The 27,644-nt window shown below is 45.9% G+C and overlaps 2 protein-coding genes across 2 annotated transcripts in view; one reads left to right on the forward strand and one right to left on the reverse strand.

The window, feature by feature from the left end:
* Positions 1-27,644, reverse strand: part of LOC137422630 (R-spondin-2-like) — a 44,323-nt gene that overhangs the window by 14,708 nt on the left and 1,971 nt on the right. Inside the window, exons 2-4 of the mRNA XM_068109345.2 lie at positions 10,941-11,132; positions 10,180-10,329; positions 908-1,114 (exon numbers count right to left, since the gene is read on the reverse strand). Of these exons, the coding sequence (XP_067965446.1) occupies positions 908-1,114; positions 10,180-10,329; positions 10,941-11,132 (549 nt within the window). The remainder of the gene's footprint in view (positions 1-907; positions 1,115-10,179; positions 10,330-10,940; positions 11,133-27,644) is intronic.
* On the forward strand, positions 895-27,145 carry LOC137421849 (uncharacterized). Its single transcript, XM_078773223.1, has 4 exons — positions 895-1,004; positions 1,201-1,258; positions 12,299-12,364; positions 24,757-27,145. The coding sequence occupies exons 2-4, from the start codon at positions 1,254-1,256 to the stop codon at positions 25,001-25,003; spliced, it is 318 nt and encodes a 105-aa protein (XP_078629349.1). The 5' UTR covers positions 895-1,004; positions 1,201-1,253; the 3' UTR covers positions 25,004-27,145.

A 27,644-nucleotide genomic window follows, 5' to 3' on the forward strand; every position in this document is an offset into this window, starting at 1 on the left:
TGGGGGATGAGTTGGTTAGTTGACAAAAGCAAGCCGGTAAGATTTTGGTTCAGGTTAGAATCCAGATCCGGCCTATCAGTGGGATACAAAACATAAACTGTTCAGCCTTGCGGAGGTATGCATTCTACCAAGTGCCATTCTATTACGATTATTATTTATTGATTTTAGTTACGCAATTAATCAATCAACTAGTGTACATCTCTACCTCCCAATACCGTCTCTATGTGCTGCGAGGCGGTATTGCCGAAAAAGGCGCCCTGGCAATGCCATGCTGGAGGATGTTATTTATTTATTTGGCATGGGGGCATTTTGGCATTTATTTGGCATGTCACATTCACTATCTGCATTCAAAGCAGATAGTGAATGTATCTGTATTACTTTGAATGTATCTGTATTTATTTAATTTTTTCCCTGACAAATAATGTTCAAAAGAACCAACTCCAGTTTATACATTAATCTCATGGGGAAATGCGATACACTTAATATTGTTTCGCTTAAAGTCACATTTTTCAAGAATGCAACTACATCACTGAGGACCAAGTGTATATGTGTATTATTTATGCGGCAGTTAATGGAGAGGGTAAAATGGACTATATGGGTAAAGAATGAAGAAATATTTTGGGGATGGGTGAGAAAAGAATGGAGATTGTGAGAAAATATGAGTAATTGTGTTGGGAAGAGGGGGGCAGTTATAGAAAGGGGAGGACAAGTATTGGAGGGTGGGGGTGCAGAGGTGTGTGTGTGTGTGTGTGTATGTGTGTGTGTGTATGTGTGTGTGTGTGTGTGTGTGTGTGTGTGTGTGTGTGTGTGTGTGTGTGTGTGTGTGTGTGTTTGAAGATCTAGCATCTTTGCAGACATGATATGTAGCTGGCCACTTGCACAAAATGTAACAAAGAAAAATCTTCACCAGGTCTTCGCTTTCGATTGCAAGGGCGCCGTTTCAACCTGCATGGGCGGCTCTCGCTGGTCGGTGGGCACACGGAACTGCTGTGCTGGGCTGGCGGGTATGTTACCATGCTGCGCATGCGTGTCTGCATGCCCCACTTTCCACCGCATGATCTCCCATTCTTCTGGCAGGAGTCCCAATCCCCCCAAAGACCCACATCACAGCTTTCTGTTGGAATAGACATTGTTTAAAATGATGTATTAATCAATTATACAGCTCTAATATCATTACATTTTGCTTTCTTGCCATTGTAGACATCCTGGCCCATCAGCCCAATGTCATGCATGCCTAATTTAAACTACAGTATATGAGGTACGTAAATGCACACCAGCAACTAAAACTGCTCATGACCTCTTAATGACCAAAACCCACAATTTTGGGTTGTTTGTAAGCTTTGTTCAGTGACTTTACGCGAGCCTGAAGCATTGTATTTTTCATATATGAACATGTACTTTTTTTTGGAAGAGTAACGCAATTGACAAGACTTTATCATGCTTTTTAATAAGCAAATTATAGGTTCATCGAATAGGTAGGTGGAGGGTAGAAGGCAATACACTGCCAATGGTGAAGTGTGACAACACTCAGTCAAGATGAAGGAATGAATGGTCAGAGCAGGGATACAACAAAACAACAACATGCATTTTAAGGCCATTTTCCCTGCTAGAGCAGGGGTTAGCTTTGCGGTCCCCATGACAATGGTCTCCATTTTCCCCTATTTTCTACATCTCTCCTTGTTAACCCCCTTGCCTGCATTTCTTCTTCCACCATCTTTAGCCAAGTCTTTCTCGGTCTTCCCCGTCCTCTACTTCCTTCTACATTCATTTCCATCACTCTTCTCAACCAGTCACTTTCATCCTTCCTCAACATATGACCAAACCATCTCAACCTGTTCCTCTTTTCGACATAAGGACCCGACATAAGGGTCACATAAGGGTGACCGATGGTCCAGACCACGGGTGTCTGCGACGATAAGATTAATATCGCCATATGCGACATAAGCGAGGAGAGCTCGGCGGGTGAAGTACCAACCGAGAATGAAGGTGTCGAGGTTGAAAGAGGTGACAGTAAGGGAGGCATTAAAAGAGAGGCTCAGTTGGGTAGAGGATGATGTGGTTGAGCTTGAAAGTGGTTGGATGTCAATGAAAGATAGTCTGTTGGGAGCCGTTGGTGAGGTATGTGGATGGACAAAAGGACCACCGAGGTACTCGGAAACATGGTGGTGGGATGGTGAAGTTGGAAAGATGATTGACGAGAAGAGGAAGAAGTTCAAGGAGTGGCAGAAGGCGAAGGGTACGGGAGCAGAAAAAGCAGAGCATGAAAGTTATAAGGCAGCCAAGAAGGCTGCAAAGAAAGAGTTAGCAAAGGCACAGGAGGCATGTAGGAAAATGTTCGGAGAACGCTTGGATTCGGAAGAGGGTCAGAGAGCGGTATTCAGGATTGCAAAGCAGATAGCGAAAGAGAGGTCTGATGTGATGGGGGTGAGTTGCTTGAAGGATGAAGTGGGACAAATCGTTGTGGACCCAGATGGAATTAAAGGAAGATGGGAAAGGCCAAAAGGTCAACATAGGCTAGATTTCTAAAAGCCTCGATTTTTTGTTTGTTTCGCTTAATGGATTCGGATAGGAGAATTATACATTCTTATGGATTACGTGGTGCCCTTTCACCCTTATGTCGCAGACAACCAAGTGGTGCTGTGAAACAGCCTCCTCCCCCAGGATCACCTTTGTGTCCCAGAGGTGCCCCCTATCTCACCTACACACCATCAGGTAGTCAACGGTTGTCGTCGACCCACCTGACGTGTATGTAACAAGCTTATTATCCTCTTTCTGGAACTGAGTATTACAAATCAACAAATCAGCTGCATCAGCAAACTCCAAAATCCTTTCACCTTCTCCATTTCTCACACCATATCCGTAACCCCCATGAACTCCCTCAAAACCGTCCATACTCCTTCCCACATATCCATAAAGGTCTCCTCCTACCACAACAACTTCCTCATCTTTCACGTTTTCCATCAGCTTCTCTATCGCACACCAGAACTTGTCCTTCTCTTCATCGCTCCGACCAACCTGCGGAGCATATCCCGAGATGACGTTCACCAAGAGCTTTCCAATCATCATTTTCACCATCATCAACCTATCACTCACTCTAGTCACACTCACCACACTGTCTACAAACTCCTCAGAAAACAGGACACCAACACCATTCACGCCCTCCGGGCACCCTTGCCACAGAAACTTGTATTGCTGTCCCTGCCGACCCTTCACCATTCTCACACCACTTCCCTTCCATCTCGTCTCTTGCACACAACATATGTCCACTCTTCTTCTGACCAATACTTCCACCACTTCTCCTGATCTCCCTGTCATTGTCCCTACATTCCATGTCCCAAACCTCAGAAACCGATCTCCACTTCGGGCTGTACCCTGCCCATATGTAGTTGTAATTGTCATGGTTCTCTTTTTGAGGCAATGTTTTTATGGCCGGATGCCCTTCCTGACGCCAACCCTCTTAGTCACCTCCTACGACACGCAGGGATACGGTGTACCTATTCTAAACCAGGGATAAGATGGAAGAAAACACTGCAACTTGCAAGTAGCTGGGAGAGTAGGAATATAAAGTAATATTTTATTGCAAAATATGAATATTACTCAAGGTCTGTTTGTTTTAATTGGCTGCATGTTTAAGGACAAAATGTCTGCAGGACGGATTAGTGCAGGGGGAAAAATGCTCAATTTTTCATAAACAAAGTAATAAAATTTCGCTTACGTAAACACGCATGTACTCTACAATGGAATATCCAATGTGTGGGATCAAGGGTGCTGTTTAGACAAGTAACCGAATGCCACGCATGAACACCTTTAATCAAAACGGGTTCACCAGGTTGGCCAAACTACTGGTAATGGCTTTGTTCACATTGTTCATGTTGGACCATGAGCTTTGATGAATGAATGAATGAATGATCATTTGAAGGCCATTTTCCCCGCTGGAGCGGGATTTAGCCTTGCGGGCCCCATGACAATCATGGTTTCCTGTTTTGATGCAATGTTTTTATGGCCGGATGCCCTTCCTGATGCCAACCCTTAGTCGCCTCTTACGATGCACAGGGATACGGTGTACCTATTCTAAACTGGGGTACACACCGGGGATCATTCATCCCAGCAAGCTGGTACTCAATTTGCCGACCTCGGAAGGATGACAGGCTGAGTCAACCCCCATGGCGTTAATTCAGCGATCGACCAGGATTCGAACCCAGGATCCCAGGATCCCAAGCCGGCACCCTAACCACTAAGCCAACACCAGGCTCTTTGATATTGCAGAATATTTGTCATTTACCTATTGAGGAAGAAAGCGTGGGAAATGTCTTTGCCAATACTTTTTTTTCGATGTTACGAGTCGACATCACACTCTATGCTTAATTGATGACATCATCATGTTTGACAACATGCTTTCTACATGTGTGTACCACTACAGTATTTTTCTCCCAGTTTTTCTATCCTGAATTCCACAATCCCTGTGGATTCACATTCCCTGGATAATGTCACTTGGTCATTGGCTGGGTTCCTTTTGTTTTGCTTTTTGAGGTCACCTGTGTGAAGTTCCAGAGATTTAGCATAAATATTTTTTATTTCTTCAAAGATTCTTAGCAGTTGTAACACTATTTAGGGAGTTTTCCCCTGGGAAACTCGAATTTGAAACTTGAGCCTGTTGTTGAACTCCCCCACTGAGATGTTCCTTTCTGACTGTGTGCCCCCATCACACCATTTCCCTTCATGTGACGTCCGGCTTTGATGTACTGCATGTCTTGGGAGTAGGGTCGACCTCCTTATCTTTGGCGATCGCCTGCGCGATTTTGAAGATCTTTCGGCTATTCGAGGCTCTCTGTTAGGCCTCAGGTTTTGAGATGAATGAATAGAGGATTTATTTATTTGACCCTTTAATACATTGAAGCTTCTAAGTGTCTTCACGATGCTAAAGTTATAACAGCATGACTCGATGTGTGAACACATTTGTGTAGCAGTTAACCTTTCTTGGTGGGACATTTGTGGTTGAGTTTGACACAACGCTGCATTGTAGCAAAGACACTGAAGGCGAGTGCAACACCATGCATGTTTGTGTTGCATTTTAAAAGTGTTTATTTACTTGCAGGGCTCTAATTTGCAGCACCTCTTACTGAATTTACCATTGTAGTTTTGTGATTTGTTTAATTAGTTTTACAATGGAAAAAAAGGCCCGATGTCCCTGCTCTCAAGTGTTGTACTTGTGGGCTTCCCCCTCTTTCCCCATCTTGTCTCCCACTCCCTTTATTTCGTCTTATGTGTCCGTTTTTCTTATGTGTCCTGGTGAAGACACTTCCCTTTCAAAAGTTGTTTTGGAACTTTACGGAAACCATTTGAAATTAATAAAAACATTGGTACTTCAATGGGGTTTCTATATCGATTGAACCCGAGGGAATTGCAAGCCCAGGCTCTTCTTCTGGATATTCTTTAATGAATGCTACACTGTGACGGAGATGTCGACATTGCGATGCACTTCCAAAATTCGCCGTGCGATAACAGCATCGGTGTTTCTCACACTTGAGGATGATGAGAGTAGCTACAATTTCAACGGTTAAAAATTGGTTTCGAACTCCCAAACTTTACCTTTGCCTCTTCTTCCTCTCTCCCTCCTCCCACCTTCCCACCCCCTCCTCCCACCTTCCCACCCCCTCCTCCCACCTTCCCACCCCCTCCTCCCACCTCCCCAACCCTTCCTCCCACCTCCCCATCCCAACTCCCCCACCCGTCCTCCCAACTCCCACCAGTAAAGCATTCATTCTTAAACTCTTTTGATATACATGTTTTATTGTGCAGCATTTACGGAAGTTTTTTTGTATTTGAACAAAATATTCATGCCGTGTCATGCCCTGAGGCTAGAGTAACTGTGCGATTCAACATTCATGCCATCTCATGCCCTGAGGGCAGAGTAACTGTGCAATTCAACATTCATGCCATCTCATGCCCGGAGGGCAGAGTAACTGGGAGATTCAATATTTATGTCATCACATGCCCTGAGGGCAGAGCAACTGGGAGATTCAGCATTCATTCCATCTCATGCCCTGAGGGCAGAGTAACTGTGCGATTCAACATTCATGCCATCTCATGGCCTGAGGGCAGAGTAACTGGGAGATTCAGCATTCATGCCATCCCATGGCCTGAGGGCAGGGTAACTGGGAGATTGAGCATTCATGCCATCTCATTCCCTGAGGGCAGAGTAACTGGGAGATTCAGCATTCATGCCATCTCATGCCCTGAGGGCAGAGTAACTGGGAGATTCAGCATTCATGCCATCTCATGCCCTGAGGGCAGAGTAACTGGGAGATTGAGCATTCATGCCATCTCATGCCCTGAGGGCAAAGAGGGCAGAGTAATTGGGAGATTCAGCATTCATGCCATCTCATACCCTGAGGGCAGAGTAACTGAGAGATTGAGCATTCATTCCATCTCATGCCCTGAGGGCAGAGTAACTGTGCGATTCAACATTCATGCCATCTCATGCCCTGAGGGCAGAGTAACTGGAAGACTCAGCATTCATGCCATCTCATGCCCTGAGGGCAGAGTAACTGGGAGATTGAGCATTCATGCCATCTCATGCCCTGAGGGCAGAGAGGGCAGAGTAATTGGGAGATTCAGCATTCATGCCATCTCATACCCTGAGGGCAGAGTAACTGAGAGATTGAGCATTCATGCCATCTCATGCCCTGAGGGCAGAGTAACTGGGAGATTGAGCATTAATGCCATCTCATGCCCTGAGGGCAGAGTAACTGGTTGATACAGTATTCATGCCATCTCATGCCCTGAGGGCAGAGTAACTGGTTGATTCAGCATTCATGCCATCTCATGCCCTGAGGGCAGAGTAACTGGAAGATTCAGCATTCATGCCATCTCATGCCCTGAGGGCAGAGTAACTGGGAGATTCAGTATTCATGCCATCTCATGCCCTGAGGGCAGAGTAACTAGGAGATTCAGCATTCATGCCATCCCATGGCCTGAGGGCAGAGTAACTGGGAGATTTAGCATTCATGCCTCTCATGCCCTGAGGGCAGAGTAACTGGGAGATTCAGCTTGCATGCCATCCCATGGCCTGAGGGCAGAGTAACTGGGAGATTTAGCATTCATGCCTCTCATGCCCTGAGGGCAGAGTAACTGGGAGATTCAGCATTCATGCCATCCCATGGCCTGAGGGCAGAGTAACTGGGAGATTTAGCATTCATGCCATCCCATGGCCTGAGGGCAGAGTAACTGGGAGGTTGAGCATTCATGCCTTCTCATGCCCTGAGGGCAGAGTAACTGGGAGATTCAGCTTGCATGCCATCCCATGGCCTGAGGGCAGAGTAACTGGGAGATTTAGCATTCATGCCTCTCATGCCCTGAGGGCAGAGTAACTGGGAGATTCAGCATTCATGCCATCCCATGGCCTGAGGGCAGAGTAACTGGGAGATTTAGCATTCATGCCATCCCATGGCCTGAGGGCAGGGTAACTGGGAGATTGAGCATTCATGCCATCTCATTCCCTGAGGGCAGAGTAACTGGGAGATTCAGCATTCATGCCATCTCATGCCCTGAGGGCAGAGTAACTGGGAGATTCAGCATTCATGCCATCCCATGGCCTGAGGGCAGAGTAACTGGGAGATTCAGCATTCATGCCCTGAGGGCAGAGTAACTGGGAGATTCAGCATTCATGCCTCTCATGGCCTGAGGGCAGAGTAACTGGGAGATTCAGCATTCATGCCATCCCATGGCCTGAGGGCAGAGTAACTGGGAGGTTGAGCATTCATGCCTTCTCATGCCCTGAGGGCAGAGTAACTGGGAGATTCAGCATTCATGCCTCTCATGGCCTGAGGGCAGAGTAACTGGGAGATTCAGCATTCATGCCATCCCATGGCCTGAGGGCAGAGTAACTGGGAGATTCAGTATTCGGAGAAATATGGCAGTGCTGTTTATTTCGTGCAAAATGCAAAGCAAGAGTTTTGAAGACCGTTCCCATGTTTACAAGACCCTTCCATTTTTCTCAACACTGTTTGGGGTAAGGTGGTCTAGAACTCCCTAGTTTATTTGCTTATTTATTTACAGGATCTAAGGCACATTGCAGGACTTACACATGGACATAAGATGAACATAAGCGATACGACACAAGACTGTTGGACAAGGCAAACATAGCCACTGAGCTTGGGGGAAATGCTGGCACTTCCCGGTGTAATCTGGGTACCAGCGACATCACAACAATGTTACACTTTTTCACCCCACTCAGAGGGGCGTTCCTGAAGAGGAATTTCCTCCTCCCCATGGATGCCAACCTATAGGGACTGTCTGTGTTCTTAACCTTGAAATGCTAAAAGATCAAACAAGGAAGCAGCATGTAACATTTTTAGACTTTGGTATGACTCAGTCTGGGTTTGATTTCCCATCAACCTCCATATTTACCAAATTTACCATGTGACTTCTCACTTGTCTTGGCTAAAATTGCTGAGTTCAATGTTATAGAGTACTCATTGTTGTTTGCTTTTCAAAGCCATTGAAGCAATATTTTTCTTCTACCTGATCGGAGCCATTACTTGACTAATCTCCAATTGATATTTTGTTTGACATTTTTAACCAGACTATGAAAAAAAATTCAAACCAAGATAGCCATGAGCCATCAGTAATATTCCACGATTAATAATACTGATGGCGCATGTTTATGTTGGTTAAAAAAATAAGGTAACTATAGTTTCATCATTTACTGCTTGCCAAGGTGAAAACAAATCAAAACACAAAGGTGTTGCACATTGATAACAAAATTGATAGATAACTGCATTGGGCTCTCTCCTAAACATTAAAAAAAATTTTTTTTTACTAAAAGTATGAAAGTTCAGAACGGGCTGCACTACAATTGCTCAGATGTGACTATGCTTTGCTGTCTATCACTATCAAGTGTCAATTTGGTGTTAATGGTCAAAGCAGGTTGCTTTCTGGTTGTCTTCAAGAGTTACCAGCTTAGTGGTCACACTATCTATGTCTCCATGATAATCATATACAAAGGAAAGGTTTGCCGAAGAGTAAGGTTATGGATGATAGAAGAGTAAAATACTGGTGGGGAAACAACTAGACATAAGCAGGTGTGTGAGCGAGAGACAGACAAACAGAGACAGAGACAGAGACAGAGAGAGAGAGAGAGAGAGAGAGAGAGAGAGAGAGAGAGAGAGAGAGAGAGAGAGAAAGAAAGAGAGACACACACAACCTTGAAGAGTGCTTTTGAGATGGAACCAAATCAAGCCAACCTTATACAACAACAACAACATGCATTTTAAGGCCATTTTCCCTGCTAGAGCGGGGGTTAGCCTTGCGGTCCCCATGACAATCTTCTCCATTTTGCCCTATTTTCTGCATCTCCCCTTGTTAACCCCCTTGCCCACATTTCTTCTTCCACCATCTTTAGCCAAGTCTTTCTCGGTCTTCCCCGTCCTCGACTTCCTTCTACATTCATTTCCATCACTCTTCTCAACCAGTCACTTTCATCCTTCCTCAACACATGACCAAACCATCTCAACCTGTTCCTCTTCACAGCATCAATCACAGGCTCTATTCCCATCATCTTTCGCAATTCATCATTTGTCTTCCTCTTTCTCAACGATACTCCGCACATCCACCAAACCATTCGCATTTCCACCCTTTCCAGCCTTCGTTGCTGCTCTACGTTCATTACCCATGTCTCCCTCCCATAAATCAAGCCAACCTTATGAAAAGTGATAATGGACTTCGCAGAGTATTCCATCGTTAATGTTGCTGCATCATAAGAATTAAGTCGTAAAAGCAGCAAAAATAATTAGAGATGAAAATAACATTTGGGGCGCACATGGTCCACCAGCAACCCCCTTCCAGTGGAACTCCCAGAATCCAGAATCATTGCTTACATCCACTCATTAGTTCCTCTTTTTTCCCACCTGTGGAACCAACTTCCACATTGTCTTCAATCTCACTGTTGCCTCCAAGTCCAGTGTGAACAACTGTTCACAACCATCTCAGATCAACCCATCCAAGCTCGGTATAACAATGTGTTGTGTGTGACAAAATGATAAGCCCTCAATTGTAAGATGCTCTCTGGTTTCTATAGCAAAAAGCTTAACAAGTGAACATTGAAGAAGAGGATGCAGGAATGTTTATTAATGCACACCTTGCACTCTTTCTCATATTCAAAGCCTGATTTACTCTCACCGATGTCGCTGCACTCCATGCTTCTGTTGTCCTCCTTGAAGCCATCCGGACAGAGACTGAGGCAGCTTCCCAAGTGGCGGTAAAAGCCAGGGTTGCATTTGGTGCAAAAGTTCCTGGTGAAGCAGCTGTTGCAGTTTTCCACTCGACACCCTGCGCCGCATGCAATGACATTCCTGTGGCCAAGGCGGGCGACCAACTCATTTGTTTGGCAAAGCTTAATGTACCTCATCTGCACGCCTGGTATACACCTACATAGAGGTAGAGTGCCATTCTTACCTCGTTATTTTTACGGCAGTACGCTTTTGCTAATCTTCTACCGAGTGAATTCTCATATGCCAGTATCAAACAGTTTTGGTACCCAGAAAGTTTTGGGTTCGGCAATATCCAATTAGCCACCTTTTTGGAAAATTTTAAAATGTTAAACTAAACTCCTGGAGTCGACTTGACATTTATCTTTCAAACCTTTTTTTTGGCGATATCATTCCAATTTCTTGGAAAGTAAAAGTAGGAAAAATTGTCACACAATCTTTGTTCATATGACTACATATAAAGAAGAGTTCTGGATAAGATCGCAATGAATGCTGCAAGGAGACTAAGCTAATGATAAGACACCGTCTTCCTAGATAAGAGGAGCAGAGGAGCCAAGAGAGGCGAAGATTTAATTGGAAATGCGTCCGAAAGGAATGAGAGGTAGCATGCAAGTATGTGCGAAGCAAGGGAGGGCAATTGTTTTTTTTCTGATGCCAGATGGTGATACATACTGCCGCATTTGTTGGCGTCGAGGTCACGCAGCTCGTAGTAGCCGGGTGGACACGAGGCCGTGCAGTGACCCAGCTGTCGCATGCCGTGACGTTCGAGGAAGAAAAAGAAGCGCGGCATGCACTGAAGGCAGCCGTTGATCTCTGAGCAGTTCCAACAACCCTTAGGGCAGCGCTGGTGCCCATTGAGGGTGGCTGCAGGGATAAAATTGAGGTCAGCAAGCATTGTAGAAAAACAGTCTGCTGGCTTTAGTATTGGTTTTTATTCGATCTTCTTTCATCAGATTAGTTATAGCTCAATATTTCGGTTGTTTACAACATCCGCACTTTACCCTGCACATTCTGTTCATTGTGGGAAATATATTTTCCAGCTCTATTGCTGCTACATAAATAAAATACTGCAAAGTATTCATCTTTCACGTGGATCTAACTTTCGTGCTTTTCATGGTTAAGTCCAGTGAACTTTTGTGTGGATCTAACTTTCATGGTGAGTCCATTGAAGTTTCACGATTAAGTTTGGTGAACTTTTTCGTGGTAAGTCCGTCCAGTGAACTTTCACACTTTTCACGGTTAAGTCAAGGAAGTCCAATGAATAAATATTCCTTTAAACATGTTTTTGGTTAGTTTAGCACGTAGTCGTTTTTTAGCATGTACGTTTAGCACGTAATATTGTTTTTGCCAAAGTACTTGTTCCCTATTTAGCCCAAGACTTCAGTTAAGCACATTTGATGCGCAAAAGTAAAAAAAAAAAAACTTTAAAAGAAAAATCGTGAAAAGTAATTCCTGCGAAAAATATGTACTTTACAGTATGTACTCACGTTTTTATTTCCCATAATGAAAGTGTACTTTGCATTTTGTACTCCATAAAATGTGATTTAATTTTTGCTTTCCCAGAGGCAGGCCTTGATCACTCATGAGAACTAGAGAGTTCATAGAACACTTTACTCTGCACAGTATTGAGAAAAAAACAAACATGGGCAGGTTTGTGAGCAGCAAAGTTGACTGGTCGAGATGGTGTAAAATGCTGCAATATTTTACCCAAGTACTGCTAAAATAAAGGTTTTTGAAAGTGCCAATAAGGCGATTTATGTTTACAGTGTTCAAGTATCTAATTCAATTTGAATAAAATAAAGATTTTGAAGGTTGTCGGAAAAAAAAATTCAGAAGTTTACCGCCATTGATGCAGCATCTTTTACATCACCCTATTTAACACATCACATTACTTCATTGTGCCTGTTGTTTGTGTCCTTTATGATGTTGCTAAAAACAGTAAGTTTCCTGTTTGGAATGATTTTCCATTTTGTTTGACATGCCAGGCTGGCAGACAGAGTTAAAATATAATCTCGCTCCTTTCTGTGCAGGCGTGATCGGGACACCCCAGATCGGGATCGGGACAAATTCAGAGCCAAAGTACTGCTAAACTACAGGTTCGTTTTCCAATTCATGTTCCAATTCATGTTAAAAATCTAACATTAAATTTAAATTAAGTTGTTCCTCGGTCGTAAACCAATGTTTGTAGACAGACAGAGAGTTTGTGCTATAAGAGGCTATTTATTATAAGATCGTGCCTGTGAACATGCGTTCCAGAGAGCGTTATATTTGAAGCATGAGCGGAATAGAACATCTTCGATGGGCATCAGTAATAGCACTACAGATGTTATTATGGAGTTTTATAAGTAAAAAAAGAATTTGTTGATGTAAATAGTAACGTAAACAAGTCAAGATATTCAAAGTACACCGCCCCCATGCCAAATAAATAAATAGCATATCCTCCGGCGATCGGCGATGCTGCCGTGCAGCACATGGAGATGGAATTGGAAGGGAGCGGCGTACAATTAAAATAAAAAATAATCGTCAAATAATTAATTTCTTAAGCAATTGGCTCACAGGATACCTAAACTACCACTCTTTCATCCGCATCTGTAAAATTTTGAAAACTAATTAATGCATTAATTAATTGAAAAATTTAATAATTAATCGATTAATTGATGAATCAACAAATCAAAAAATATTTATAGCCCTTTATGGCTTTTATCGCCTTTATAGCCCTTTATAACCAAATCACTTGGTCGTTGTCGTGTCCAAATATCAGCTTCCTAGCTCAATAAGTGATATTGTCCAGATGAGAAGGAAAATAAATAACTAATAAATGGATAATAATGAGGTAATCCAATGATTAATAAAAAAAAAATAATAATAATGTTTTTGCCAAAGTACTTGTTCCCTTGTATTTTGCCCAAATTTCAGCTTTCTACCTCAAAGGATGGCTGAGATATCGCCTGGACAAACAAACAAGAAAACAAACAAATAAACTGTGTACACCCTTGAGGAAAGCCAAGTGTCATCGCGTTCGGCGCCCGACGGTTTTGTCGTGTAGGGCCTGGAGATGGAATAGGGAGGGGGCAGTGTACAACAATATTTGTTTTATTACATGTCAAAACTACAACGGGCACGCAATAGAGCGTATACCTCCACCAGGTTGAAAAGATTACGTTTTATAACCCACGGATAGGCCGGATCTGCATCCGGACCTTCACCAAAATTGAATCGGCTTGTTCTTGTCACCTAACCAACTCTTCCACCTAGTTTTGTCATAACTAGTCCACAACTTTTTGAGATATCATGCTCTAAATCGTTTTTGGTCCCATCTCCCAGTGGTGAAGAAGCAATTTAAAGATTAAAACATTTTTTCATCCATATCCAGATTCGGATCTTCAACAAAATCGAATCAATTCGTTCCATGTCAATCACACAACCCACACCTCATCACATCCAACCCAGACACCAAACCAGCCATGTTCATAGCCTGGAAACACAAAAACAACAACAAACAAATATGCTCAGCCACACACACACACACACACACACACACACACACACACACACACACACACACACACACACTCACACACACACTCACACACACACACACACACACACACACACACACAACCCCAGATCATGTGTAACTAATAATAAAAATTGTAGAGCAGCCCATCAATGATGTGATTTGACGATTATTTGCTTGAGATTTCTCAAAAAAAAAAAAAAACTCCTCCATTTGACCTCGCGCACCAGCACGTGACCGGAATTGAGTGGTCTCATCGGTAATAAAAACCGGACATGTGACAAGGCTCAGGGTCTGTTGGCCTGAGGAAGCTTGCTATTGGTTTGTCAGGATTGGGATCGGGACACTGATCCGAATCCGGCGACTGCAACATTATATATATATATATATATATATATATATATATATATATATATATATATATATATATATATATATATATACATATTGTTGCGGTTTTGTGAATAAAGGATGACCCCCCTCGTGGGTAGACACACCACAACATGTCGCCTCGCTTTAGTTCATTTATTTCTTAGTAAATGTAAGCGTAGTCTCCTTTCCTGTGTTTGGTTTGCGTTGAGCAGGCCAGTAAGTGTAGGCCTCAATTGGACTAGAATGCCATGTGCTCGGCCTGGAACAAGTCTGGCAAGGCCGAAGGGAGGAGCTGCAGGGAGTGGCCAGTAAGCAGCGAGCCACCAATCAGAGCTCGAGGGGAGTGGCTCACAACGGCGGCGAGAGGAGGGGCTTGGAACATTCGGGTAGGACCAGGGAGGGGCTGTATAAAACCCTGCCCCGAGCCCCCCGCGCCAGAACGAGAGAGAGTCGCCCAGCCCCTCAGTCAGAATCGGTGAGCCAGAAGTGAGACACGGTGAGAAGCAGAACGAGTCAGAGATCAAAGAGACATTGTAACCACGAGTGGATTGAGCTGCTTGTTATAGCCTCCATAAACGAACTCTCCCCGTGACCTGCGCTCTGCTGCTGCCTGTATTAATCGCGCTTGTAGAGACGGTCCATTCTGGGCCACAGACTCGCGACCTCCTTGCCTGCGCTTCCAGCATACGTGCCGTGAACACCCGAGGGCCACGCCGGGCGAGCTGTCCGGGAGCGACCGGCGTCAAGGCGTGTTTGGCGCGCGAACTTGTTCTTCCTCCTTTCTCCCTGTGTGAGTGAGTGGGCCCTTTGTCTGGGGATAAGTTAAAACTGTTAAGCATCTGCTCTGTGTCCCTTCCCTTTAGCCTGTTCATTGTACATTGTAAATAAACCTGTGTTCTTTCTTCAATTTGATCGTTCCCATCCTTTCCATCTATTGGCCTGGCATCGTACGAATAAAACCGCTCAAATCGGGTTCAATAAAAGTAACGGCACGAGTCACGTGATACGCAAACCGCTCGGCGTACTCGATTAGCGTGGCTTGTGCGAGGTCTGGTCCCCATTTTCGTGGCAGCGTGGGTACCAAAGGTACGTGTGGAGTCGACCCGATACCCTTTTCCACGCTCGCTGTGGGAGTTGCGATTCGGCCTCGTGGACACGAAGACCCGAGGGGGAAAAGGGGTTTAACCCACCCTCTGTACATCGACGGGCTTCGGGAGATCCGCAACAATATATATATTGTTACGGATCGCAGTTTAGATGTTATGATGGGCCGAGCGGATGGTCCAACCGCGACCGTTACAGGATCCCCAATTGGCCCGATTCCACCCGACGTTGACCAGATCGCACCACAGATATTCAATCGGGAAACCTCTAAAGCGACCGAAAGAGAAGGAAAAGAGAAAAAGACAGAGTACGGAGGAAGAACAGATTTATTATACACACACAAGCAATGGATGGAAGAAGCAGTCACACAGTGAATCGTTAACTTATACTATTCAATTTACTTAACCCCAGGACAACATTCAAGACAGACGACGTTCACACTTACACGGGGGAAATTGCAGGCAGGGATGGCGGAGGTGGGTTGCTGGAGAGGGAGGCAGGGTCAGGTCCCTGCAACCGGCAGGGCTGGAGGTAGCAGCTCCCACTTCTTCGCGTTTTTGGCGGGAAAACCCTCGGTCGCGTGGACGCTGCTGATGCTGTAGACGTCACGCGCTGGCTCGGTCACAGCTGCTCCTCTCCTTCTGGTGGAGCCGTCTCCCTCCTCTCAGCGCGTCTCTCCAAAGCTGGTTTCCTCTCCGAGTACCTCTCCTTTTTGGCTTGGAGCGTCTCTCATCTCACCGCTCACAGCTCAGCTCACAGCTCCTCTCGCATGTCACCTCTTCGCTCATCTCCTCGTCATCTGCCGAAGCAGTCCCTTCCAGTCGCTTTTATTACTCCGGGCGGAATCAAGCCGCCGGCTGCGAGGGCACGCCTACCGGGTCGCTAACCGCGGTCCTGGTTGGCTGTTAGGGCTGTCCGATTCCTCTTTTGATCATGACGACGTGCCACGCCTGTGAGTTGGCGGCTCCTACCCCCCTCTTCTCCGAGATGAGCACATGGGCAATGGCGGCTTGCGGGATTGAACACCACTCGCACCGCTTTTGAAAGGAACTTTGGAGAGCGGAGATGATTGGGGAAATTGAAAGGGCCTACGCTTATTTCGTTTGATACAATGCAGAGTCAATCTAGTGGGAAACACATATTTAGCCTACATAGAATAAGGAAATACACTATTTAAAAAGATATATCGTGGCCTGTGTGTAAGTTTCATGGAATTAACTAGGAGGACGGCTGCGACCATTATTTACATTACGAGGGTGTTACACACAACAAAACCATACTTTTCACATTCGTTACACTTCCTCCAAAATTGTTACACTCTTCAAAACCGTTACACTTCTCAAATTCGTTACACTGCACCCTCCTTTCTTCAGGCCCGTACTCGGGCCTACCAAACTTTAACTTAGTGTGACACGTAGGTGTAATTCCCTCTACAATTAACCTGACGCTGAGTGTGACAATCTTAAAACACAAATAAGTATGTCCCCCTATTGCATTGCACCCTGTCTAACAGACTCAAGCCCACAGCTAACCGAATTACGGAAGTGTTCTCAAACTATACATTTACGGTGGGGAGCATTATTTACAATGACGTTATTTCTTATTTACAACGCAACCCAGGACCTGTGTTTTTTTTTTCTTTTTAGGGAACAAGAAAAAGAAATTCCTGTTGGGAGGGAGGAGACAGCACGCATTGCATCGATGCACCGGTACCAATACCACCAAAGCACCCAAAAGCACCAAAAGCACCACAAGCACCACAAAGCGCCAAAAGCACCACTCGGTGCACAGTCACCATGGTTCATAATAAACACAACAAAACAACTGGTGGTGGTCTTCTCTTTCTCTGCCGGGCCGATGTTCTTCCCGACGTCTTCTGGCTTCATGCGGCCTACTTGGGAATAATAAAAAAACACAACTGGTGTTCGTTTTTATTTAGGGCCTCAGGGGCCAACTAAGGGTGGTCCACCTGTTTGGCATAGGTGCCACCTTACCGAGGTCCGCAAGCAAGATTCCCTGGCCACTATGGCCGGTCTCCAACAGAGGTGCCCTGCCCCAGAACCTGGGGTCCATCAAGTGGTACTTGGCCGCAGAACAGCGGTCCATAAAGTGGTACATCAACGCAATGCATGCTGGTTCTGGGAATCTCGTGCGCACAATGGCCACCTCACGCACGCTCCCCTCGGCGCCCAATGGCGCACAGGTCCTCAAGTGGGAGACAAAAGGGGGGGAAGACAATTGAGCGAGGGGTAAGGTCACAAGGGTACACGTCAATAAAGGCAATGCAGGGTGAAGTGCGTACGGAGAGCGAAGTGAGAAAAACTCGTCCCTACCGTACGTCACCCCCCCCCCCCCCCCTGTCACCTACACTACCCTTGCCCTTACCCCATATTTACAAGAATTTACACCTTTACAAATTCGTCACTACGTCTTGTCTTCCCCATCTTTCCCTTCTACACCAAATTCGTCTCCAATCCCTCTACTTCAAAATTTGCCATCACCAATTCATCATCAATCCTCATAAGGAGGGAGAGATGGAATTACGCACAATGTCACACCCACGTCATGATGCGTCTCACAATCCAAAACATTTGCACACTAAAAAATAATCAAAACATGGCATGGTGTGGAGTTCCTGTCACCTCAGGTGAGTGGATGCAGATGGTGCGAGGAGATCCTTCATCCTAACTATCCTCTAAATGATTTTAACACACTTTACACTACCCGGGGTCTTTCCCTGCCAATCCATTGGCCACTTACACTATGGGTTCTAAAAACCAATTCCCATTGACCAAACTGTGGTGCTTCTCAATTTGGGGTCTCACTCCCCCGATTCATCTCCCGGTGCCCTCGCACAATTTCTGGGCTGCGACGTGTAGCTCTCCCAGCAGGTCTACCCACCTGCACACCTCCACCACTGCATTTGCCACCCGAGCTTACCTAGCTCCTCACCCTAACCTAACTAACTGGGGAAAGCCCCTCCTGGCTCTGTCACCCCACTCGGTGCCCTCTGGCACTGGGCTACCCGGGTCCGTCCTCCGGATCCTCGGGCCCCATCCACAACAACTACTACCGGCTCCCAGAGCCCACCTGCGGCCTCACCTGGCCGACATCCTCACAGTGGTGGAGTGCCCAACCAACTACACACACTAACAGGCTACACGCCCAGCCATTTCCACAACACTAATGCACCCATCCAAAGACCATTCTTTCACCCGCACCACAGATGCCAATATCCAACCACAATTTACCTGTACCCTCTACCTAACACTTACACTACCCGCCCCGGGTATCCGTGATGGGGGTCCACTCTTCCCCCATTCACACCTTCGCACCATCCACTCCACTCCACAATTTCCACCATACTCACTCCACGACCATCCATTCCAATACTCCATTTATTCCACACTACCATTTATTCCACACAGCCACATACACCTGTTGTTGCACACCTGTGCCCTCACACCTGGTGCCACCTGCACCCTCCTTTCTTCCTGGACCATTTGGTCAGCACAACACGCAATCACCACTACTCCCTCATACACTGCTCCACACACCTGTTCAGTTGCACACCTGTGCAATCACACCTGTTCAATTCTCAAACACACGGCATCATCTCAGCTAACTACTCCCCTCTGAAACTTGCGCTTCCCAGTCGCCCCTTTAAACTATTGCGCTCCCACGTCATTATCATCCACACTAATCTACCTGCGTCCCCACTACAGGTATCCTTGTCACTAACTAATCTTAACGTTACCTAATGTCATCTTCGCTAGATCCCTACACACGATATCCTAACCCACCCGGGCTAGTTTTCACTGCCATCAACCCCATAAACCTAGTGCTCCTTTGCCCCCCCTGTGAGGGATGGTGGATTTGCCATCCCACCACATCGGGGAGGTCCTATCAATTTCGCTCGTTCAAATCCAACAAATCAAAAATTTGCCATTTACCGCTAATCACCGTACCAATCATCAAATTTTGCCTTTTTTCTAATTTCGGGGCCAAAACACTATCCTCATCACCCGTCTACTTATTAGATCCGCTCGGTGCGCCAATTCCCTTCTAAAGCTCGGCTTCATAGGGCCGAGCAATGAACGCGGGTTCTTTGGTGCCAGCGGCTGGATACGTTCCGCATTCGGGGCAGGGACGGAGGCTTACCCGGGCCGAGATCCCACGCACCACCTCGGCGCGGAACCATCCAATTGCCCGATCTCGACCTGCCGGAACGTCTCAATAAAAAGTGGTCGCCATGACGACCCTTCCTATCGGGCTGCCCGCTCCCCTAGTGGAGCCCGGACGCGGCCGTTCCAAGCGAGGCACAGCGTGGATCTCGTACGGCGGTCCTTTCGAACCCGCCGTGGCTCGGATCCCCGCTGGTTCTCGCGGCACGCGAAGCCCGGCACGCACCGAGGGCCCGATTCGGCTAAAAGTCGCTCTAACCGCTAACCCGGTTACCGTCGATGCCTCACCTGCATGGTTACACGCATACGCTACCCCTTTCTTGCTCATACCTCCAGCTGTTCCCATGCTCCTCGTACGTTTCCTTACACACCTCGGTACACTCATTCTGCTCACAGACTTGGTCACACACCTGACCACCGAGCACCTTGGCACACATTCGTCGCTCGCACACCTCACCAACACACCTCTTCACGCCCCTTCCTCGGTCACCTCCCCTGTGACAATCACAGGTGTGCTTTCACTCGCACACCCAACCACGTGCCTCACGACCAACTCAAGTGTGCATTCCCACACACGCTCTACCATTCCAGGTGTGCATCCCTCCATTCCAGGTGTACATCCTCGCTCACCTGTCATAACCAACTCACGCTCCGTGTCACTCTCACTACTTTCACCTCCACTCTCGGTCGCGCACTCACCCTTACTCTCGACAGCGCAATCTTTCCTCATGCACCTGTCCGTTACACACCTTTCTCGCGCACACTCTTGCGCACACTCTCCCGTTACATCCTCTGTAACACTCACCACAGGCGTGCATTCTCCTTCACTCTTGACAGCGCACTCTTTCCCCATGCACCTGTCCGTTACACACCTTTCTCGCGCATCCTCTTGTGCACACTCTTTCGTTACTTCCTCCGTAACACTTACCACACCGCGCTTCCATGTGCTCCCTCGTACACGCGCTACGACCGACTCACTCTCGACAGCACACTCACTGGTCGGCGCGCACTTTTTCCTCACACACCCCATGGTCGGACATTCTCGCACACCTCTTTTTTCGCACACCTGACCTGTCACACACTTCACCAACGGCCTTTCACGAACACCCGGATCCAAACCAATCCCCAAGCCGACTGAAGCTTTCCTCACATCATATACATTGCCGAATATTTCGCCACTCACCTTGGCACCTCGTCTCCGCACCTCTTTTGCCACCTGCAAACTCTTTATTTGGTTAGTGAGCACGACATCACGATTTGAGCACCGACCTTGTACATATTCCATTACTTCCTCCTTTATCTCCCTCTTAGTTTCTGTCCGTCCCTTCTTAATTTCACTCACCTCTTCTTCCACTTCCTCTAATTTTTGCTTCACCTCTTTTATTTCCCGGTGCGTCTCCTCAAGTTCGTCCTCTAAGGCTACCGTGACCGTCTCTATGTGCATCCTCACCTGCCGGTCCTTTGTCTCCATTATCTCTGTCACCTCGTCCACCCTCATTGTCAGTTCCTCACGTACCATCTGACATTGCTTCTGTGTCGCTATCAAGTCATTTTTAATTTCTTTTTGTGTCGCTTTTAACCCTCCTAGTACCGCAGTGTTCCTTTGAACCTGCTCCACTAACTCCGTTTGTCCCTCTGTCAGCTGTTCCACCTCCTCCGTCAGGTCCTCTATGCCCCCCTGTAACCTAGCCGTATTATTCCTCACCTCTTTCTCCATACGCTTCTCACCTCGCTTTACCTCCTCGCGTAGCCCCGAAACCTCCTCACTTACACCTCGTCGTATCTCCTCCATCTCTTTTGTAGATGCCACCCTCATCTGTCCCAATTCATCCCTCTGAGCATCCAGTTTACTTTCTAACCCGATTTGCACCTCCTCTATCTGGTTCCCCATTCGTTTGATTTCCCGGGCAGATTGTTCCCCTATTTCCCGCAATTTGTCCTCCATCCTATTTTCTAACCCCATTAACCCATTTTTCACCTCTTTTATCCCGTTGTCTAACCCCTCAAAATTATTGTCTAACTTCCCAAATTTCTTGTCTAACCCCTCACCGGTACCCCTCGCTTCGTCCCTCATTACCCCCATCATTCTGCTTTCCATTTTCTCACTATCAGCCCTCCTTCTGTCTTCCAATCGCTCACTATCAGCCCTTGCTTCGTCCCTCATTTTGTCCATAAGGGCCCCGATTTGTAGCAACAAAAGGTCCGAATCCAACGGCGGCGCTGCTACTGTCGCGGGCGCAGCAAAATTTGGTGCCGCTACACCCATGTGCGCGAGGACGCCATTTTGCGCGCCTGAAGCCTCGTGCGCGAGGACGCCATTTTGTGCATCTGATACCCCCTCAACCGCCTCCTCATTGCTCCCCTCCATTTGATCCTGGGTTACTCCTAACCCCTCTATCTCCCCCACCGACATCCGATCGCCTTGATTGTCCATGGCGCAATCTCAAAATTCGGGTTTTATAAAACAACGCAATTTCGGCAGCTCGTAATTTTCACCAATTTTTTTTTTTTTTTCTACACGTTTTTAAAAAAAAAATTTGGTTCGGGCCTCGTATCTCACTCCCGACACCAATTGTTATGGTAATAACACAATTGGTGTCCAAAATTTGGGCTAAATAAATTTAGTCCCAAGTTCGAATCCCAACTCCTGACAACCAATTGTTACGGATCGCGGTTTAGATGTTATGATGGGCCGAGCGGATGGTCCAACCGCGACCGTTACAGGATCCCCAATTGGCCCGATTCCACCCGACGTTGACCAGATCGCACCACAGATATTCAATCGGGAAACCTCTAAAGCGACCGAAAGAGAAGGAAAAGAGAAAAAGACAGAGTACGGAGGAAGAACAGATTTATTATACACACACAAGCAATGGATGGAAGAAGCAGTCACACAGTGAATCGTTAACTTATACTATTCAATTTACTTAACCCCAGGACAACATTCAAGACAGACGACGTTCACACTTACACGGGGGAAATTGCAGGCAGGGATGGCGGAGGTGGGTTGCTGGAGAGGGAGGCAGGGTCAGGTCCCTGCAACCGGCAGGGCTGGAGGTAGCAGCTCCCACTTCTTCGCGTTTTTGGTGGGAAAACCCTCGGTCGCGTGGACGCTGCTGATGCTGTAGACGTCACGCGCTGGCTCGGTCACACCTGCTCCTCTCCTTCTGGTGGAGCCGTCTCCCTCCTCTCAGCGCGTCTCTCCAAAGCTGGTTTCCTCTCCGAGTACCTCTCCTTTTTGGCTTGGAGCGTCTCTCATCTCACCGCTCACAGCTCAGCTCACAGCTCCTCTCGCATGTCACCTCTTCGCTCATCTCCTCGTCATCTGCCGAAGCAGTCCCTTCCAGTCGCTTTTATTACTCCGGGCGGAATCAAGCCGCCGGCTGCGAGGGCACGCCTACCGGGTCGCTAACCGCGGTCCTGGTTGGCTGTTAGGGCTGTCCGATTCCTCTTTTGATCATGACGACGTGCCACGCCTGTGAGTTGGCGGCTCCTACCCCCCTCTTCTCCGAGATGAGCACATGGGCAATGGCGGCTTGCGGGATTGAACACCACTCGCACCGCTTTTGAAAGGAACTTTGGAGAGCGGAGATGATTGGGGAAATTGAAAGGGCCTACGCTTATTTCGTTTGATACAATGCAGAGTCAATCTAGTGGGAAACACATATTTAGCCTACATAGAATAAGGAAATACACTATTTAAAAAGATATATCGTGGCCTGTGTGTAAGTTTCATGGAATTAACTAGGAGGACGGCTGCGACCATTATTTACATTACGAGGGTGTTACACACAACAAAACCATACTTTTCACATTCGTTACACTTCCTCCAAAATTGTTACACTCTTCAAAACCGTTACACTTCTCAAATTCGTTACAATATATATATATATATATATATATATATATATATATATATATATATATATAATGAATCAATGAAATGAAGGAGTGAGCAGTATGAGCTCTTTATGTGCAGTCCATGCTCTACCCCTCCTCCAGCCGACTTTTGTTTGTGGATAATTTCATTTATGGACAGTTTTGTGTATTTTTATATTTTATTTTCCAGAATTGTGGTTCAATTTGCATCATTATGCCAAATTGCAACTTTATAGCCACCTTGAAACGAATAATAATTTATGTCAGTGAGTGAGTGGTTAGAAATATTTCTATATTAGATACTTCTCTGTGGATATTTCTTTCATGTATATTTTTAAAAACCAAAGCATTTTATTGGCCGTCGTCTAACAACGGAAAACCACAAGGTTCATGAGCATGTTGTGCTCTTAAGGGTGCTGTTCTTAACGGTGTTGTTGTCAGCTGTTATCACCCAGGTGATACATTCCTGTTGCCCATTCATGCTCCTTTGCTAAGATCCCACGGGTTGGCTTTGGGTGTGCCCTTACGAAGTGTCGTTTATCTCATCATGCTGATATAGACGCATGCTCACATCGGAGTATGTACATACTATGTTAGCACGTTTGCAAGTACATGTATATTATTATACAGGTGTCGAAGTCTGTCGAAGAATGTAATGACAGGGGGCAATGGATGGACAGGCAAAATGTGGCAAAGGGAAAACGGTGGGATGACAACAAATGGATGCAACACAGCACAAGGAGAGGTAATTGTGGAAGTGTGAGAACAAGGCCTCAGTGAGATTAGTAAAGCCTCTAAGTTGTGGAAATGGGAAAGACCATGAGTTTGCGGTGGGTTGCAGACTTGAAATGTTGAAGGGGGTAGAGCTTGAGACAGTGGACTTGGGGAGACAGTTTGCATTCTTTAAGATTTTGCGCAGACTTGTACTATTGCATAAGGAAGGAAACTGCTGCCCGTCCAGCTCATAATGTTTTGCTCATCTCATAGACCTTTTTCACATTTGATTGTGTAGGCCATCAAACCCATGTTTGTGTAACACTCAGTCAACTGGTTTTCTTCCGATCCATGACAAAACCCCATGCGGAGAATTGCCAAAATATCTTCTCGGTAGATCTGCACACGGGTGTTTGTTTTATTATTGTATTTATCTTTTACATTTGATGTGTGAGAAAGGTTTGGATTGAAAGACCAAAAGTTCTGACAATATAATCCATCTAGAGAAAACAACTAGGCCCTGCACACACACTAACTTTGAGAATACACAGCAGAGAGCCTCCATAAATAATTTAAAAAATACACCGCATGTATTAATCATCGTTATCAGATCTCTTAATAACATGAGAACCAGACGAGATACCAGAGGGCAGCCTGGGAAAGAGTATGCATGAAACGTGGAACTTAAATATGTATTTTTCTTCTTTTTTTTCAAAAGGTTGAAGTCGAGAACTGCAGACTCGGGAGAAAAAGAGAGCATCTATGATCCTGCGGTTCTTTCCGCACGGCTTCCCGTGACATGCCAACTTGCATCAGCTCACGTTGTAACGCCGCTTTATCATCATCACGTGTACGATGTGCTCCTGTACATTCCCACGATCTTCATAGCCATGGTATGCACTACATTTGACGGTGTCATGGCACGAGGGGTGCACAACATGCGAGATTGCCTGCCGGCGGCGTGATTGAGCGCACACACAGCAGCATCGTCCTAGAGATATAATGTTGTAGATTGCACTCCAAACTACCGATTATTTTGGGAACGAACCGCCTTTAGAGGCCATTTTCCCCCACAGAGCAGGGTTTGGCCGTTTTTCGGGCACCATGGTCCCTTTTTTAAAGCAATGTTTTCTGGCCGGATGCTCTTCCTGCCGCCAACCCTGTTAGACACCTCTTGCGACACACGAGAATTACCAGTGTGCTGGTACTCAATTTGCCGACCTCGGAAGGATGACAGGCTGAGTCAACCAACCCCTCTGGCGTTAATTCAGCGATCAACCAGGATTCGAATCCAGGATCCTAGGATCCCAAGCCGGCACCCTAACCGCTAAGCCAACAACAGAGATTATTTTGGGAACGCTGTTCATAAACAGTTACACGACCTTGAATTAGTTCCCTCCTGCAATAATAATGACATTTTCCAATTGCGATGCTATCTAGTCGCGTGAAATACCCAAGTAGACGCCCTTCTCTCGCACAAGTATTTATTTTAATGAATCCGTGCAAAGGTTCATTTGTTTTCTATGAGAATTGAAATGGAATATTCTCATTCCAGACTGTTTGGGCCTTTATGTTGTTTTCTTGACTTGCCACGCCGTGTAACCGATGCATGCATTCTGCCATCTGGGTCAAGCTCAGAATCTTTCGGACGCTCGTGCTCACCCTTGGCTGCGGGTAGTTGGCATGAGTTAAACTGTCTAATTATGCTGTTGTACTTTTCCCATCAGCATTTGGCGTTTTTGAACTCGCATAATTGTCATATCCGATTACGGATTGCCATGTGCGCATTTTCGTCGCACTTGGATGCCACGCGTTTTTTGCCGCTCTATTTGAAACTTGCTCTGACACAATGACGTATTGTGTCGTTCTTGCAAACAAGCTAAAAGTGGTAACACATTCATCTTGTTGGGATAAATAGTAATACCGTCAACTTGCTCTTGTAGCCACCTTGTTTCAGCGGTCGCCTGCCTTACGTGACCACTGTAAGGCCCTCCCAGAAGAATATATCTGTTAACGGTACTTCGTTAAAAGACCACCCGTGAGAAGCTCCGACCGCTCATGATAGGCAAATTAAAGAAGCCACGCTGTTATCGAAAGGTTCACCCGGAACCGTTGCCAGTGACCACAAGAAGGCACTGATGACTCGTGCTTTGGTTGAAGAGTGGCTGAGAGATTTGGGTTTTGAAATGCAACGTCAAAACCGGCATGGTTTTCTATACATTGATGATGCTCCATGCCACCTGAAGCTAACGACAATGAACGTGACACTTCAGTTCTTCCAGGTGAACACAACATCAAAATCCCAAACCACGGATCAGGGCATTATTTAAATGACAAAACTGAAGTTTTGTAGGATTCACTCACAATATTTACTGCGAGAGATAGAGAAGAACAAAACAAAATCCAGGAGCAAAATTCTCAATGACATTGATTCTCGATATCATTTACTGCAGTTACCATTCATGGCAAGAGGTGGAAGTTTGTACCATCCAGAAGTGTTTTTTTTTCCAAATGAGGCTTTGCTACCAATGCGACAACTACCGACGACTGTGAATATTATTCAGCGCATCCTCGCAAATGGACTTTCACCACAGTCTTGGGCTGTAGCTTCCAGGACTTAGCTGAGCCGGAGAGTGATTTGTAGGTCTGCGACAATCAAACGAAAAACCGGTCACAGCCAGCATTGACCATTCGAGGAAGACCTAAGTGTCAAAGAAGAAAATAGCAGAGGAAGGCAACAACCTGGTATATGAACCCACATTCGTGTCGATAGTTTATGCACAGATGTACATCTCAACTTTGAAGACTTTCGCCCTGAACCAATGAGCCTTGAGGCAGTGACAGCACCCGGGAGCATAACGGTTCGTTCCAAACAAACAAAATTTAGGGATTTTTTTCTTCTTCACAAATTGATACATGTACAGTATAGTCACAGAACTACTGTTTATTCCATGCTTATCTTGATTAGCGTCTTGTTATCTGTTAACTTGCAAAAATTAAATTTGCTTGTAAGGTCAAAGGTTCATGTGATACCTCCCCATGCGCCAAATTGACAGTAACAGTTGACTTTGTGTTGTATTTTTTGATAAAGCATTTGTTGAAATTTCTTCAAATATTATATACTTCTTGATTCATAAAATCATTTCATTATATGCACAACAGTGTGTGAACAACCCTCAATATGGCTTGGGTTCCTTTGTTTTTTTTGCTTGCTTCGACAGAAAAGTCTAATTTTATCTGGAATAAGAGTCTTTTGGCTTGGCTGGATTAAGAGACCACCTGTCTTTAAATATCACATTTTTGGGTGCCCTTGAATGGTCATTGAAACCAGGTGTCACTGTAGTTTATTTGCTTAGCTGAAAAACAATCGAGTCGAGAAATACTTTCCGGTACACTTCTTGTGGATCTTTCATTCACTGCATTTCTGTACAAATGTACTTTTCCATGCGAGATGTGTAATGAGCCCCGTCCGTTCCCAAGGAGACGGGAGAGGCTATTGCAATAGGTGTGTCTGTCTGTGAGTGTGTGAGTCCGCATGCAGACAGACGTTGATTATAAGAGCGTTCATTCTCATATAGAGTGTCCACCAGCAGCAAATTTGAGCAG

Source organism: Myxine glutinosa, chromosome 2 (assembly GCF_964187855.1).
Source record: "Myxine glutinosa chromosome 2, kmMyxGlut1.1, whole genome shotgun sequence".
NCBI classification, from domain to species: Eukaryota; Metazoa; Chordata; class Myxini; order Myxiniformes; family Myxinidae; genus Myxine; species Myxine glutinosa.